At 44.5% G+C, this 16753-nt stretch overlaps 1 protein-coding gene across 5 annotated transcripts in view; it reads left to right on the forward strand.

Annotated features, from left to right (window-relative positions):
* The first annotated feature begins 1315 nt into the window (after positions 1 to 1315).
* Positions 1316 to 16753, forward strand: part of PPP3CA (protein phosphatase 3 catalytic subunit alpha) — a 728982-nt gene continuing 713544 nt past the window's right edge. For 2 of the 5 annotated variants that reach the window (XM_029597060.1, XM_029597061.1), the window contains exon 1: positions 1316 to 1768. In XM_029597060.1, coding sequence (XP_029452920.1) covers positions 1711 to 1768 — 58 coding nt within the window. In that variant the 5' untranslated portion in view covers positions 1316 to 1710. The remainder of the gene's footprint in view (positions 1769 to 16753) is intronic. The other 3 variants (XM_029597062.1, XM_029597064.1, XM_029597063.1) reach the window with 2 other exon arrangements.

The raw sequence follows: 16753 nt of genomic DNA on the forward strand, positions 1-16753 counted from the left end.
CAAAAAGCATGCTGTCTTTGCATAAAATATGATTTATGCACACAAAAAATGCTTTCAGCACTGCATTCTTTTGTGGCACAGAAAGCATTTTTTGTGTGCATAAATCGTATTTTACACATAGAAAACATGGTTTATATGCACAAATTATGTTTTGCTGTGCACTAAGCCTTTTCTTTGCACACATTTTCTGGTTTGTGCTTTTTTTTTTTTAACTATTAATGCATTAATACAGCAGTAGCTTTATGGATTGGAAGTTAAAAAAAAAAGTTTTACATCAACTTCAGATACCCACGTAGAATCGAAATAATAGTAGGAGGCTGGGGCAAGGTTGGGGAAATGGAGGGACAAAAAAGTGAAACAAAGTCCACTGCTGATTTAAGACACACTAGCGAGCAGCAGCTTCGGACGACGACATACAATCAGCTAAATTACAGTAAGGAATGGTAATGCTCAGGACACAGAAAGGGGTGTGGCCACACACGCACACTAATAGTTTCCCCCCACCCCCACAGACTATAGAGAAAAATAAATTAACCTCTCAAAAAAGGAACTCCAGAAGTGCTACACAGAAACAGAAATACAAAGAGGTTGAGAGCTCACATAAAAAAAAACCAAAACAAAAAAACCCCCCCAAAACAAAACCAGGAACCCCCACCCACATCAACTTCTCCCTCCAATTTGGGGAAATAGACGAGATCCAAATCATAAGCCTCCAAAAGATCCCGATCCCGCTCCTACCCACCCGCCCACGGTAATCGATTATTCATCTCCTCTCATCAGCACTGCGGCAACACACAGTACATTCCCTCTCCCTCCCTTCGGCAGGGCCAACCCCATCTGTACAGCAAAATAAAGCAAGCGGGGTTTTCTACTCCGCACAGACAGGGAGAATCCACTACTCCTGCAGACACACCCTTCCACCCACTCTCCCTCCTTCCCTCCCGTCATTGCACGCTAGCACCCCCGTTACTGCCGCCTCCTCCTCCTCCCGTTCAGGCGAAGTGCCAGAGCTCAAGCTGCGGGAATCGCTCCAGGGGAAGGTGTGTGCAATGGCTCTTTTGACATTTACTGATGGCCACTCTCAGCCTATGGCTGCAGCGCTAAGAAAGTCAGGGGGCGGGAGGAGATAAGCAAAGAGCCTGTGGCTGCTGCTGGAGGGCCAATAGGAGGGGGGTGGGGTGCGTGAAGCCTCTACCGTGAGGTTAGGTTGTGAGCCAGCACGCCGGAGTCCCAGTGTGTGTGTGTGCGCGCGCGCGCGCGCGTGTGAAGAAGGGAGCGAGAGAGAGAGAGAGAGCGTGCGCGCGCGCGGTGGCCGCAGTCGCTCACACATACACACACACACGGCGCACGGAGGCAGGCGCGCATACACCACGGTGGACACGCAAGCTATTGGTGCCTGCAGCCTGCTGCACTGCATCGATTGCATATTTTTTTTAATAGATTTTCTTTTTTCTTTTTCTTTTCATTTTTTTTAATCGTTATTACTTTCCCCAATGTCGCGCCGTGACTGACTATTCAAGAATTGAAAGAGAAAACCTGAAAGGCTTGAAGGCAAGGAAAGAGGCGGCGAGGGAGTGGAGGCGTAACTTTAAACCAAAATAAACCACCCTAAAATTCGGGGACGGAGAGGCAGATACTGATTATCCTTTGCATTAAACGAATAGTGACTGATCTGACATCTGCTTGGCATATATTGTACTCCGGCTAGAAATGTCCGAGCACAAGGCAATTGATCCGAAGTTATCCACGACGGACCGGGTGGTGAAAGGTAAACATAATAAGACAGACATTACGTTTAGAGTTGGGTTTTCTGCTTGCCTTGCCTTTTGCAGCTGGAGGTGTTGAGATTGTTGTGCAGTGGGAAGGAGGGTGGGGGGTTGCTCTTTAAGGCGGTTGCACTTTGTGAATTGCCTGAGATCGGGCAGGGTGTGTAGTTGCTGTGACAGAAATAGGAAGTGGGCGGCTGTGTGGATCGGGCAGGTTTGGGGAGCCTGGCACTTGTTCATTTCTTGTAGTTCAGATTGTTCTGTTTCGGTCCTGTCTGGCAGCATTTTGCACCCCTCCTCCCCCCTTTCGTAAGTGAATATCCAGACCCTGCACTGCTCCGCACTTCCTCGTTAATTATTGGAGAGAGAGAGAGAGACTGTAGCTATGAGCCTGCATCTCTCGGGGGCTCCTTCCTTCTGCAGACAGCTCCAGTGTAAGCAGATGGCATTGCTTTACTGCACAGGAAAGCTGCCTGGATGGCTCGGTTTTCATGCTCGAAAGATGTTTCGGTTTATTTTTTTTCGGGGGTGCGGAGAGAGGCAGATTTCCCTGGTCCCAAATTTTGAATGATTTTCTTGTTTGAGCAACTTAAGCTTTCTATTTTGATTTTTTTTTTTGTTGTTGTTTGTTTTGGTTTTATAATCCAGTTCGGGATTATAGCCCTGGGAAGGAAAAAAAAATAAAATATTGGTATTGCAATAATATAGTTTAGCCGGAAAATGGAGTCTGATTTCTCAACCATCCATCCTATCACTCATTTTTTAATACAGGAATGAGGGGGTGTGGGAGGGAGGAAGGAAGCGGTGCTGGCCTGGGTAAAAAATGCAGCATTTAGTCTGTCTCCATCATTCGCTTCCAGCTAGAATCGGGCGTAATGTGCAAGCTGCTGCTTTTTCATAAGAAGGCAATAAAAGCAGGTTCCACCATCATCGTGATTCTCTGCCTGAGTCGGCCTGGTTAAACGCAAAGTTGCCCAGCTGATTTCCCTATGGGGGTTGGCCAGTGTGTGGATGCTGTACAGCCTTTCAGCATTTGTGTCTTGTGTTGGGGAGACGAGGAAGGTGGGCTGCATAAGCATTTCCTCTTTTGCGATCCCTCCATGGCTATGCATAGGCATATGTTAGGTAAAACCTTAAATGTTTTATTATAGCTTCGGTGACATTCCGTCTTGCCTTATTAGACACGGCATTCTGGTCTGTGTCCAGATGCCTATTTAAGTAATTTACCGTTTAATAATGAACACTTAGCAGTCGGCATTTCTTTCACACTGTCTCAATCTTATTGGGCTAATGCAGGTAGCGCACGCTTTGTGCATGCAGAAGCGGAAGAACATGGAACACGTCGTTCCTAACCTCCCTCCCCCCCTCCCCTTTCTCTCCACAAATCTAAAAAAATATAAACAGAGGACATAAATTGCTCTACCTCCGCGGCAGTACGTTCGCCCCTCTTTGTAACAAGAACTGAGATCCAATACGCTAGTTCCTGGGCGCCTGTCATAGTATAATTTGGTTTCTAGGGCACACTAGAATATAAAGAGCCAGATGTATTAAAGGGGGTGCCTATGGGAAAAAATACTTAGTACATCGGACCCTAAGTTTTTTTATAGGGGTGGGGAAGAAACGGAATCTTTTTTTTTTTTTTTTAATTGTAATTTATTATAGAAGTGGTTTGATAGGAAGAAAGATCACTACCTTTTGAAGATTATTTATTTTTGGTTTGCATGAAAAGGGTCATATTATACCTTTTAAATTTAATCTGCAGTCATGTGAGGAAAAGGAGTGGTGGTCTTGTGTAATTCTCTTTAGAAAGCCTATATATTTTATACGTTTATGCAGGGCCACAGTTTTTGATTTATTTTTTTCTGTTGAAACTTGTTTGTAGACATTTCTCTAAAAACTGCCCTTGGAAGTTTGCGAAAGTAGTTATTCGTGTTTTGGAAATGATCTGCAACTACTACTTTTTCATAATTGTGTATTATTTGAGTTAACGTTGACTGTTACTCATAAGGCGTGTAGAAAGGAGAGACATGTAGACTTGGTTTGTTCAAGGCAAATGATTTGAACTGTAAATGCATAACTGCACTTGCAGTTTTGGTAGACATTGCCTGTGAACTTATAGCTTTCTGTATTTGATCCTGCGGGGATTAGAAATGAGTTTCCTGGAAATAGATGTTTCACTTCTTCAGGTTTCTGGAAGGATGCACATGATAAAAATTAAATGCAAAGGAAATTTACATATTTTGTAAAATCTTTGCTATTAAACTTTATCCTGTCATTTTATATTGTGGCCAATTAGTGATCTAGTAGGCATTGAGCGAGATGCACTCAGATTTTTATCATAGACCCAGAGTGGGATAGAACTCTTTGAATAAGGCCCATTGGACCTCATTTATTAGAATTTTGTCTAAAAAACAAAAAAACAGTTTGCGTAAGGAAACGTCTTTTGATAAAACTGGCCTATTTATCTATGGTTCAGTAGTAAAATGAGAGGGGGGTTAGTAGATTAAACTATACATATTTATTTAAATGTAAAAATGCAATATTGCCCTAACTATAAGTTCTTTCCCCTGAAACCCACATCACAGCGCTCTTGCTTGGATTATTAGGAAGCATTATTGCACTCCTGTGGGTATTACATGAACCAAAGATCAACTGTTTCTATTTCTCATTATTTTGCAACTCAGAATGCCACCATGGTTGATACAGGGAAAAATTTGACCTCAGTGTTCATGATCTTTGAAGATTTAAAGCAAAGCAATGTGGTTGCTGCGTTGGTCCATTTGAACAAGTATGGGTGAGCAAACACGTGACAGCTTTGAAGAGCAAGGCTCCTGGATAAAGGAGCATCTGGACTCTAGCAGTCACAAGTTAGTGAACTGTCCATATAGATTAGTCTCCTTTAGTGCATAACTATAGTAGTAGGCATTTATTATTTACATGCTTTGACACTATTTTATAATATTTGTATTCCTTGTTGAAATGTTTTACTAAACATTCAATATAGCAGAATCTAATATCATGAGGAAATTAATTTTGGTTAAAATGAATCAGTAAATTGACACATTTTAGGGATAGGTTTGGGACCTTTTGTTTTTGACTGTCACAAATACCATTCTTTTAATTTATTCAAGGGGTGATGTGTAAGGAGTAGAGCTCACTGCTGCATTATCATCATGGATAATTCTTGTTTTCCTGATGTCACTATTAAACCTTTTAGGATAAAAAGATGTGGCTAAATGATGACCTTTAGGTGACTGGCAGTTCCTGGCTACCCAAAAATGTCGTGGGTTGCCTTGGCAGCATGCAGTGACTGTTGGAAATTAGTGGAACCAATAGCAAGACTGATGGTGGAAGATGCAAGGGGCTATCCAGTAGCTTAATGTGACTGGTACACTATATTATTGAGGTCAGTTGACTCAGTTTGAAGATTGGAAGGAGGCCAGGGCGAATAGCTATTTTGGAATGGCCAAGAAAAAAAATGGGGGATTCAAACCTTGAACGGGCTGTGCCAGGGAGTCATATGAGGCGCCTGGGGCTGATCCAGTGGATCATTGCAATGTGAGTGACCCGCATCCCTTTTCAGACTTGCACTGTTGCTTGAATTAGGTGGGCTTTCCATATGGAAGAGGTAGGGAACTTACAAGTATGCGTAAGGGGAGGCTGACAGCTGCACAGAGTAAAGGAAGGGTACCAAACACAGCTGCCAGCACTTAAACTGCAACCTTGCTTTTACCGTATGTGCATAGTCAGTAGCACGTCTTTGGCTGGCTGTGATAATAGACCCAGCAATTAATTCTGTCTGGCAGGCTGTGGGTGCGGTGGTGACTGGAAGTCCTACTAGAAACAGCAAGCATGTAGCGGAGTCTGGCAGGCTGCATGCTCCTTGTGGTGTCTCTGGATTGATGGTACAGAGTACTGATTGATGGTGACAGGGGTGGGGGGGGGGCTCAGAGTCCTAGGAGGCTCGAATTTGGTTAAGGGCCATGCTGATATTTGGTGGCTGTTCAGATTATTACAGGACTTTGTGGTTGGAGAGGGAAGGGAGGAGTGCTGGATATGAACTAAATAGGGGGATCTTGCATGGTTGTCTATCCCAGAGGGTGGAATGCAAATGCTGAAGGTGACAAAAACTGTCTTGGTCTTACAAATGGTCAAAATAGCAAGCAGAATGCCTAGCTGACTGCTGCACTGTTTTAAACCCAGTGCAGCTGTACTGCTGCTGTACTTGCCTTGAAGAGAGCATAGCTCTTGAAAGCTAGTCACAGATGAATTAATTTAGTTCAGCAAAAAGGTTATCACCTACAACTTGTTTGGCCTTCATTTGTTGGACTTAGAAAAGAGCAGAGAATAAATCAGAGAATATGATAATACATCTGTATAGATTTATGATGGACTGCATAATGAGTACTGTGTGAAATTTCCTCACCCATCTCTTAAAAAGATATAGCATAACTAGAAAAAGTATATAGAGAAGGGCAACAAAAATGATGAACAGTGTGGAATGGCTCCCTTACGACGAAGAGCTTAATAGGTTGGGGCTCTGTGACTTGGAGAAGAGATGATTGAAAGGGAATATCATAAAGGGGTTTACAAAATCATGAGCGGTGTGGAACACATTAATAGGGAATGGCTATTTACCCTTTCAGAAAGTACTTTAACTAGGAGATACTCCATGAAACTGACTGGTAGCAGACTTCAAACAGGAATAAAAAAAGAGTATTTTTTTCAGACAGTAGGCAAACTAGACAATTTGTTGCTGGAGCATGTTATGAAGGCGTGTAATATAGCTGGGCTTGGAGAAGTTCATGCAGATTAGGTCCATTCATTTAAAATTGTTATGTGTTGCCTATAAGGACCAGGACAGCTCCTCATCAGATATAGGGATAGTAGAGTTGTGGTTTGTAAAGGCCGGAGCATCATGCTTTTGTATCTCCCAAAGCCCACACATGGTAATGTTTGCCATATAATTCTCAGTTAGCTTGGGAGAAAGCAACATGAAAAGATTTCCCCATTAGACTCTGCCTGGGTGGGTCGCTTTCGCAGACTGAATGCTGGGCTGGACAGATCATGGGTGTGACCCAGTTTAACACTTCATGTTTTTAACACCCTGTAGCTGGCGCCTGGGCCATATCCTTGGCAATGTAGATAAGATTACTGGGCAGATAGAATTGACAATTGGTCTCTTTTTGTCACCATGCACTATGTTGCTATGCTACTCTGGCCCCTTTCCATAGGAATGAGTGGGGAAATCCCCAGCATATATACACTTAAAAGCATTGCGCAACACCATATGCAGATGCTTAAACACATCTTTGTGTTATTCCGATACAGCTAAACCTTTGCAAAGTAGTATCAGAAAAGCAGGGGCAGAGTGAAAGAGAGCCTCGCATGCCGTATAATGGGATTTCTCCCACAGTCAAGCTTCTAAAAAGGATGAAAAACAATGCAGAATTTGAAAGATAGGGATTTATGCCCTACATACATGGGTTTAACCATTTTGCTGCTAAGAACAAATTTTGCCACAAAAAAATAGGGTAAAATGAAAAAAACAAATATTTGTGAAAGGGTCAAGAGTGAGGGACGTTCCTTGCACGGTTATGTGCAAAATAAACCCGTTTGAGGACACGAACCTAAGACATCCTAAGAACCTAGATTTTCTCAGTGATTAAAATCCTGGGCCAATGCAGTGTCTCATGCAGAGGGATCTGGGTTCTGCTCCTGATTCGACTCTTCCGCTCTCTGGCTTGGCAAGGGTGGTGGATACACTGGAAGGAGCTTTTGCAAGTGGGGTGGGGGAGAGGAGAGGATGGGAGTCATAGTCATTGTGACATGGTGACACCTAGTGGTTGGTTTTTTAGGACCTTTTGATCGCAGGGTTCTGAAAGGAGCCCTGGTGCATGGGTCCCCCCTGGCTGAGGACTGTTGCTGCAGGGACTGGACCTCAAGCAAGTTGGGATGGGAAATCCTGGGGTGTTTGCGAGTGAAGGCTCATGATGCCAGATCCCAGTCCTGTTTCCGGTTGAGCTGGAAGCCCAGAAAGCAGGAAGAGGAAATGCGGAGTTAAAGAAAAAATAAAAATCTAAAATCATCATCTGAATCTGTTCAGGCACTCTCTTCTTAATCAGATCTTTAAATCTGCTGTGGGAGGCTCAGCAGCTCCTCAATATGTATAAAATTGTTGATGTCCTCTTAGAGCAAATGCATTCTTCATGTTGGTATGCCGAGTGATCACTCTCCTTCCTCCAGCTGGCCCACCCAGACCAATACTGGCGTGTTGCGATGCAGCAAATTGGGGTGCTTTCTCTTTAAAAGCAGGGGGGGCGGGGGGGAAATGCTCAGAAATGGGATTTTGTCAAAATTCTTTCTGGAGACTTTTTTTTTTTTTTCTGATTCTATACCAATGGAACTGTTTAGTGGGAAAGGGGATATTTGGCAGCTATTCCTGGTGTCCTGAGAGTCTTCAAAAAAAAAAAAAAAAGTTAATTCACATGGGCCCCGAGAAAAGATCTTTGGAATATGCATGAGACGGAATCTCGTTCCACCATGGGACAGGGCTCCGCTCCGCCCCCAGCCATGGTCTCCCCACCTGCCTGCAAAGTGTTCATCACCCACCCATTTTCACAGGTTTCGTTCTTCTTTTGGTCTTTGCCCAGAATAGGTTTTCTTTTGCTCACGGCAGGTGTTAAATCTGGGCTGCCTCTGTTGCGCTCCCGACCACCTCCCCCTCGGTCGGGCTCGGGGCCGCTTACCTTCCTCCAGACCGCGGTAAGGAACGCAGCTGCCCTGGCTCGGTAGGCCGCATGGTCTCGGCGTCTCCTCGTGGGGACGCCGCCGAAAGCCCCGCTAAACTCCGCCCACCGCATCTGCCACACGCGCGCGCGTAAGCAGGGCAGTTAAGGTCCCGCACCCGGAAGTCCCGGACCGCCCTCGGAGTGACGTCAGATGCCAGCAGAGTATATTACCTGGCGTCTGGCTCCTTTGATTCGCCTTGCAACGAGGTTCCTTCTGCGAATTAGTTGCGTTCCTGTTCTGCTGCTGCTGGCACCTGGTTCCTGACTCCGGTTAGTTCCTGATACTCTTGATCGCTGCCTGCCTCGACCTCGGACATGCTCTTGACTTCTCTTGCCTCAGCCCTCCGGTCCTGCTGCTGGCACCTGGTTCCTGACTCCGGGTTGTTCCTAAGACTCTTGAACACTGTCTGCCCCAGCTCCAGTAACCACCGGCGCCCCGGCCTCTGGTAGTAGTCCCTGCGGCCCAGTCCCTGCGGGCTCCTCCTGGGGGGACCCTGGGTCCGCAAGGGTGAAGACCTCGCCTCTCCAGCTCCGCCTCCCGGCCTTCCTAGTAAAGACTCTCTCCTTCCAGGCCGGCCCAAGGGTCCACTGCTCTCCCGAGTACAACAGCCTCCCTTTCGGCAGTGTACAGCAGCTTCCATTATTTACAGGGGTGTGTGTGTGTGTGTGTGTGTGTGTGTGTGTGTGTGTGTGCGGGGGGGGTGGGAATGTTCTCTTATCTCTTTCCTCGTGTGGAACATCATGGGAGCTGGGGCTGTGCTAACCTCCCCTTTTATATCAGCAGACATCTGGCCATTTTTTTTTTTAGGTGGCTGAACCTCTGGAGAGGGTGAATCTCACCCTATATTTGACAACATTATTTCCTTTTAGTTTCTTTGCTGTGTTTTGTGGTACAAGGCCAGAAATAGAGGGGGGGGGGGGGGAAAGAAAAAGAGCTCATCAGGAAATAGCTGAACATAACCTTAAAGAGTTGGGAAGCGGCTGCTTTATTGTTAGGCCGGCCTTTGTTGACATGCCTTTAAAGCAGTGCTGGAGTATCCGGTTTGTTGTGTACCTTTTTTCTCATCTTTTTCAACCACAATTTAGCACCTGATAGAATAGTTAAGCTAGTATGTCATTAAAAAATAAACACGATTAAAATCTGAACTCGCTGATCCACAAAATTAAAATTTAGTGTCATCCCAAGTACATTTTGGATTTGCATTTTATTTCATTCATGATGCGCATACGGAATTGTCCAAAGTGCTGATTTAGAGTCATAACATTTAATTTTTTTTTTTTTGGTAATACTCTTTTAATACTGTAGTATTCCCATCATAGCTACCAGGAAAGTTCAGATTAACTAAATCCTAGAAATGGTTAAAAAAAATAAATGTTAAGTTGGATAAAAATATCTTTCACACTTGGCTACTTTAATAATTGAATTAGACCTGCAAGAATTCTATGAAGGAACGAGATGGGGGAGGGATGAGTCGGGAAATCTCTTACATTAAAGTGCATTTCTATAAGAGGTTTATGTTTATAGGCTTTGAAATGGAGGAGTAGCCTAGTGGTTAAAACAGTGGACTGCAAATCAGGGAAGCCGCCAAGCTTCAAATCCCGCTGCTGCCCCTTGTGACCTTGGGCAAGTCACTTCAACCTCCCTTGCCTCTGGTAGAAATTTAGGCTGTGGGGATAGGGAAATCCGTATAGTACCTGAATGTAATCTGCTTTGAAGTGGCTGACTAGTCACAGTAGGCAGAATATAAATTCAGTTTAAACTTTGTGTGAGTAATGTTTTCAGTTACCTGCACAAAACCCAATGTTTGAATATCCCTCCCTCCTGACTGGATGCATTTTGTGCATTCAAAGTTTATCTATCCAAAAAGGTTCGTCGATGGAGGCATTCCAGGGGTAGGGCTAAACTTTTTTTTTCCCAGAGAGTACATGTACTGAACACACTCCTGCTAAAGGTTTGTGCACAGGACTGGTTGGAAAAATAACTGTCCTAATTTTATCTGGGTAAAGCTACGCGTGTTAAATTTATCTGTGTGTATGTTCAGTGGCAAACTTAGCCAGGTAAGTCCTTCCAAATATCTGTGAAAAGCTGCATGCTTAATTTTACCCAGATAAATTTGCTGCTTGCCAGCTTACTGAATATTGACCACTAAATTATTCCTAATCAAGATAACCCAATTAATGCTAATTATTTTGTTATAACACTGGTAGTCCTAGAATGACTCTCCGGTATAGGGATCCTTTCCCTAGAAATATAAACATTCCAGGTGCCCAGCTACCCAGGTGTCTAAAATTTTCATTTCTTCTTTGAAAAGCAAGGCTGAATTAGCAATGACACATGGGTGACATCATCCAGTGGTGCCTAATGGACCCTTCTCTCTAGCTCAGTACAGCTTTTACTCTACTGAGCATGCGCAGGAGTTCCCATACGCACACAATGCTTCGTGAGCCCCTCAGTTGCTTTTTGTCCATGCTGCTGCTCCTTTAAAAATAAAACAAACATTTTCTCAGTAAAGCTTTTAGCTTCCTTCTTTTTAATGCCTCGCTGCCTCTGCAGCCTGTCAATACCCCTTTTCAGTGCTACCAAAAAAAAAAAGCCTTTCAAAAAGGAAGAATGTCTGGAAGTAACTCCGCTCCCAGCAGATTCAGGGCATGCGATTGTGGCCACATAATGTCTGTCACTGATGGATACAACTGTTACCATTGTGGAATTGGGCCTGTGAGATGGCCGAGCTCCACAGGTCAGGCAATCACCAAAGAGACTCCTTAATGTGGCAGGCTCATTTGGAGCTCCTGTTCGTGGTCTTCCCCCTTGACAGGGTCATCTATCCTTTGGCGTAGAGCAAGGCGCTAAAATGCAGGGCACTGGAGCCTGATTGCACCATGTTGCATTCCTAGGCCTTGTGTCCAGGAGGGGGCACTATGGCTTCTCAGAAGAAGTGCCAGCTTCCGGATCCATTGATGCATCTGGAACATTTGGTACCTCAAAACTAAGTTTAATATGTGAAGCATGAATCTGCCTTTGGGGCAGTTGAAGCTTTGAACCTTAGATTCTGCAAGAGAGATCGGGGGAAAACTCCTTCCAAGTGCCTCCTTTCTTTTAAGCTTTAAGACTTCTCTGATACGTTTGCGTCTATTCTTCCCTGACTCCAGATTGGCCAGACTGATTGAGGATGTTCAGAGACAGCAAACAGGTCTATGGTTGGAAACCCTGGACTTCATTTGCTCCATGTTACCACAGATTTCTGTGGGTGACTCTGGAGAAGCTTTTTGGAGCCCTCTGGGAGATTCCCAGGAAAATGACCTGATTCTAGTCTCAGAAGATTGTTTCTTCTCCAACGCCAGTCCAGAGGATACAGCAGTCATGGACCTTATTTCAGAGTTCATGAAGACTTTAATTTACCTTCTTAATGTCCATTGATAAGGCAGATACTCTTCTTGGCTTACTCCTAAGGGGAGTACCTTTGCTCCCTAGGTGCCTCTACCATCAACTCCAGCAGGAATATTTAGCCCAGACCCATCAGGGGAACCTTCCCCTTGGGTGTAGTGTCCAGCCACATTTCAGAGATGGAATCACAGAGGTTAGATGACTTAGCCCTTCTCCATGATCGAGACTTTGTCCTGGTTGCTGACATCTTCATCACGGTCTTAGATCAACATTCTTCTGGCCTATGATTCAGATGAGGGGTCTATGGGAATCATTTCCAAACTCTTTCCTTACCCTCTGGAGCATTTATCTCCTCAAGAAGACCTCTCATACTCCACATTTCCTGACAAAATGGGCAAGGCGATTGGAGCTGATGTCCGTAGGGAAGCTTTCTGAGCCAGCAGCCATCCTGATTGACAAGTTGGTGTGGGACCTATAAATTGAAATGTGGGACTACCCAGTTTCCTGTCCACAGTTCACTCAAAAACTAGATCTTAAGTACAGGCTGAAGGAGGCCATGGGATATAGGGTGTTTCAGCTTCTCCAGTATTCCATGGTTGTAGAATCTGACCTGAAATGGGCTAAGGACCTGCATTTCTTCCAATACGACTTTTGGTAAAGACCCTAGGCTGTTGAACAACTTTGGGAAGACGTTTTTCCAAAGTTCTATGCTGAGTGCCCATATTGCAGTCCATTGATTACATGATGGTGTGAAAAAGTTGAAGCAGTTGATGCTCTGCCTAGAAGGGGAGCAGTCAAGGTAATTGTTAGGCTCTCCTGGGTGCAAAAGAATGTCACTAATATCTCATTTGGTCAATTTTTGAGTCCTTAGAACACGGCCTCTAGAACCTCTGGTAGCTGCCACGGGAGCTCGCGGGATAATCTGCCACAGAGCTTGCAGTCTGCAAGAGAATGTTCATGAAAAAATGATGGAGGTTCCCTGTTAGGGGACAATCTCTTCATGGAAAAGTCAAGGAAATGGTCGCCCAAATTAAAGAGCAGCATATGGCCTTTCAGTCCCCATCTGGGCCTAGGCGTCACTTCTTCTCTTTTAAGTGGCCCTTCTTTCAGAGATGCCCCTTCTGCTCTTTCCATCGTTACCAAGCTCCGCCTCCTCTGCCACAGCAACAGCTTCCATTGCAGGGATGCCCATGTGAGAGACTCCAACTAAAGGTGCAACAGCACACCCAGTAGAAGCTGGTCCCAGTTGTTCATGAGGCTGTTCCTTTGGGAATTTTCCCTCCTGGTAGGGGGAGGATTCGTCTTTTTATGAATGAATGGAACACGCCGCATCCTCAATATTTTGGAATATGGATACTGCTTGCCTTTCTCACAAACCCTAGCTACCCCTCAGCGACCAGTGTTCCATTTGGATCAGTCTTACGTGGCCCAGCCTTCTTAAGTTGGAGTCATTTCTCTGTCAGTGGGCACTAGAGCCAGTTCTGGCCCAGGAGAGTGGCCAAGAAGTCTACTCTAGCTATTTGCTATTCCCATGAAATTGAGGACATCAAGGCTTATCCTGGCTTTACAGAGATTGAACAATCACTTGTAATGAGAGAAGTTTGAGATGAATGCCCTCCATGTCATCCTCCCCTTCAACCAGGTAGGGAACTGGATGTGCATTCTGGACTAGAAGGATGTGTATGCTTATATCCATATCCATCCCAAAAACTGAGATTACTGGGGTTTACAGTGGTCAAGATACACTATCAGTACAAAGTCTTTCCTTTCTGTCTCTTGGCTACCCCAAGAGTTTTCCAGAAAATGTCTGGTGGAAGAGGTAGCATACCTGTGTTGCCAGGGGCTCTGTGTGTTCCCATACTTGGGTGATTGGCTTGTGATGGGATCCTTCTAGGAGATAGTGATGGATGCCCAGGGCAAGACGATCCATTGGCTTCAATCCTTGGGATTCCTGATCAAGTATCCAAAGTCGAATCTGAATCCCACTCAGAGGATCAATTTCTTTGGCGTGTGGATATACTCATTGGAGGAAAATGCATTCCTTCCTTCTGAAAGGGCTCTCTCTTTCTGTGAATTTTGGCTCTAGATCGGTTTCAATGTCCTTGGGATCTGGCTTGAGTGGTTTTAGTGGTACTCGGCCATATGGCTGCAGTGGTTCATGATTGTCCCATCAGTGACAAATCCAGGGGCTCTACAGGGGGGCTTTGCCCTTTGAAGCATTGGTGACTTTGGTCACCGACGCTTCTACCAAAGAATGGTGGGCACATCCAATTCCACTCTGATGCAGGGAATGTGGTCCATGTCTGAGCGTCTTCTCCCAATCAGTCTGGTAGAGTTATGAATCATTTGGAATGTTCTAAGAGTTTTCTTGTGTGCTCTAAGTGATGAAAATTTTGATCCAGGCCGATAGATACTGCTATCTATCGGCCTGCTATCTATCAGCCAGCAAAGAGACCTGGAACCCTTGGCACTTTACCAGGAGGCCCATAGGATCTGGAATTGTACAATCAATCACAGAGCCTTGCTTCTGGCAGCCTACCTTCCAGGAATAGCAAACATGATGGCAGACCACCTCAGTAGGATCTTCCTCATGACTGGGCCCTGAATCAGTTTTCTGCAAGCAGGCTCTTTAACCTCTTTGATTGGCTGTTTATAGACCTCTTCATATTAGAGAGAAACAGAAAAGTCAAAGAGCTCTGTTCAGCAAAGCAAGTTATGATGTGGTTCAGATGCAGTTTCTGATTTCCATGGGATGCAGATTTTTTTTAATGCACTATTGCCACTCCCCTTTATGGTGAAAACAGAAGGTGCTCAAGGTCAGAACATGTCTAATCCTCTTCACTCTGGCATGTCCCAGTCAGGTATAATTCCCCTATCTTGCCAAATTATCTCTTTACCTTCTATCCCTCTAGGAACAGATCTGTTACTGTTGATGTGGGAATAAGGTTATCTTCTACATCTGAACTACCTCCTCTCAGTCTGACAACTTGGATATTGAGCACTCTGTAGTTTCCTCTCTGGGGAGGTTGGCGAAATTGTGATCTTGGTTAGGAAATTATCCGTAATGTCTCCACCTTCACCTTAGTGCAGTGGTTCCCAACCCCGCCCTGGGGACCTCTCAGCCAGTCGGGTTTTCAGGATATCCACAATGAATATGCATGAGAGAAAATTTGCATGTTATGGAGGCAGTGCATGCAAATTTTCTCTCATGCATTTTCATTGTGGATATCCTGAAAACCTGACTGGCTGAGGGGTCCCCAGGACAGGGTTGGGAACCACTGCCTTAGTGCTTAGATGTGTATTACCTTCAGTTGGAGGGTAAACCTATCTCTCTATTCATCAGTTGGTTTCCAGATTCATGAAAGGTATGTGGCATACAAAATCTCCAGTTTTGAAACTCCCTGGTACTGTGGGACCTCAGTGCCGTCCTGGTACAGCTGATGAAACCTCTTTTCGAGCTTTTGGGGGTCAACATTTTTGTTTTTTTACGTGGAAGGTGATGTTTTGCCTGGCTATCATTTTGGTTGTTGGAGTCAGCGAATTTCAAGCTTTAGTCTCTTGCTCGCTGATAGGCCGAAGCAGTAAGGTGCGCCCAGTCTAGAATATGGTTTTACTTGCGGTTGGACACGAGTTTCGGGTGTGCAATAATTGCGTCTGATGGAGCAAGGAGATTAGCGTGTCTAATAGTTCCCATCGTATTTAAATTCCATGTAGATGAAGACATTAGCTATTATGTCCTGATGCAGGAAAACCTGCCCAAAGGCTGGGCACCAAACACATAATTTTTATGGCGGAAAATTAATCCCAGCTCTGGAGGTGGAGTAAAGTTTACTCGCAATCAAGGGCTCATGAAAAACATAAAAAATGTTGTCCTCTGTGTTGCGATAAATGTGCCTCTTGTAGGGTAGGGTTGTTTAGAGAGATTAGTATAAGATTTAGTTATTTGGAGGTTAGAACAAAAACTAAAAAAATATATATAGGGAGTAGTGGAGCGGAGCATAATAATTAGCTAAAGGATGCCGTTAAAAATTGTGGGCAAACATGTATTGCAGATTTACGTAATTTCATGTAAACAATGCATTTTTGTTAGGAATGAATAATTAGACGTCCATGTGCCCGATGCAGTAACATTTTGAGCGCCAGAAACACAAATTTCTCCTTTTTGTATGCCTCTCCACTTTCTTTCTCATTTAAATATTGTATTGGGCACACAGGTAATGTACATGTGTTAGGAAAACGGGCACTAAGTATGAGTGCCCTTTTCTTAGTGCTGCTGATTGCATTGGCCTGTGTATCTTTAGTTCTTCTACGACGAAGTCGTACTCCATACCCATCCAAAATTTCTTCCTGAAGAGGTCTCCTTTCCATTTCAGTCAAGCGATTTGTTTTGTCTACGTTCTTTCCAAGACCTCATGTATGTAAAGGAGAAAAGGCCTTTCGTACATTAGTCTGCAAAAGGGCCCTGGCTTACTGCTAAAAGAAAGCAAAACCACATCATCAGAATTCTTAGCTGTTTTTGTCATGTGATCCTAGTAGACTTGGAATAGCAGTCACTCAATGTACCATTTCCAACTGGCTAGTGGACTGTATTGTGCCCTATAATTCGCTAACTGGCCCGCAGGTCAGACTGTGACCTGCACCGTTGAGCCTGATTTTTATTTTAGTGGCTGTGGGCTGGGCTTCCAACTCAGTTTGCTCTTAGCCTGGGATTTGGTACCATAAGCCTTCATTCACAACTACCTGGGAATTTTTTTTTTCTCCTGTTTTTTTTTATATCTACTTCCACTTCTTTTAATTCAGTTTGTAGTGAC

This window comes from Rhinatrema bivittatum, chromosome 1 (assembly GCF_901001135.1).
Source record: "Rhinatrema bivittatum chromosome 1, aRhiBiv1.1, whole genome shotgun sequence".
Taxonomy (NCBI): Eukaryota; Metazoa; Chordata; class Amphibia; order Gymnophiona; family Rhinatrematidae; genus Rhinatrema; species Rhinatrema bivittatum.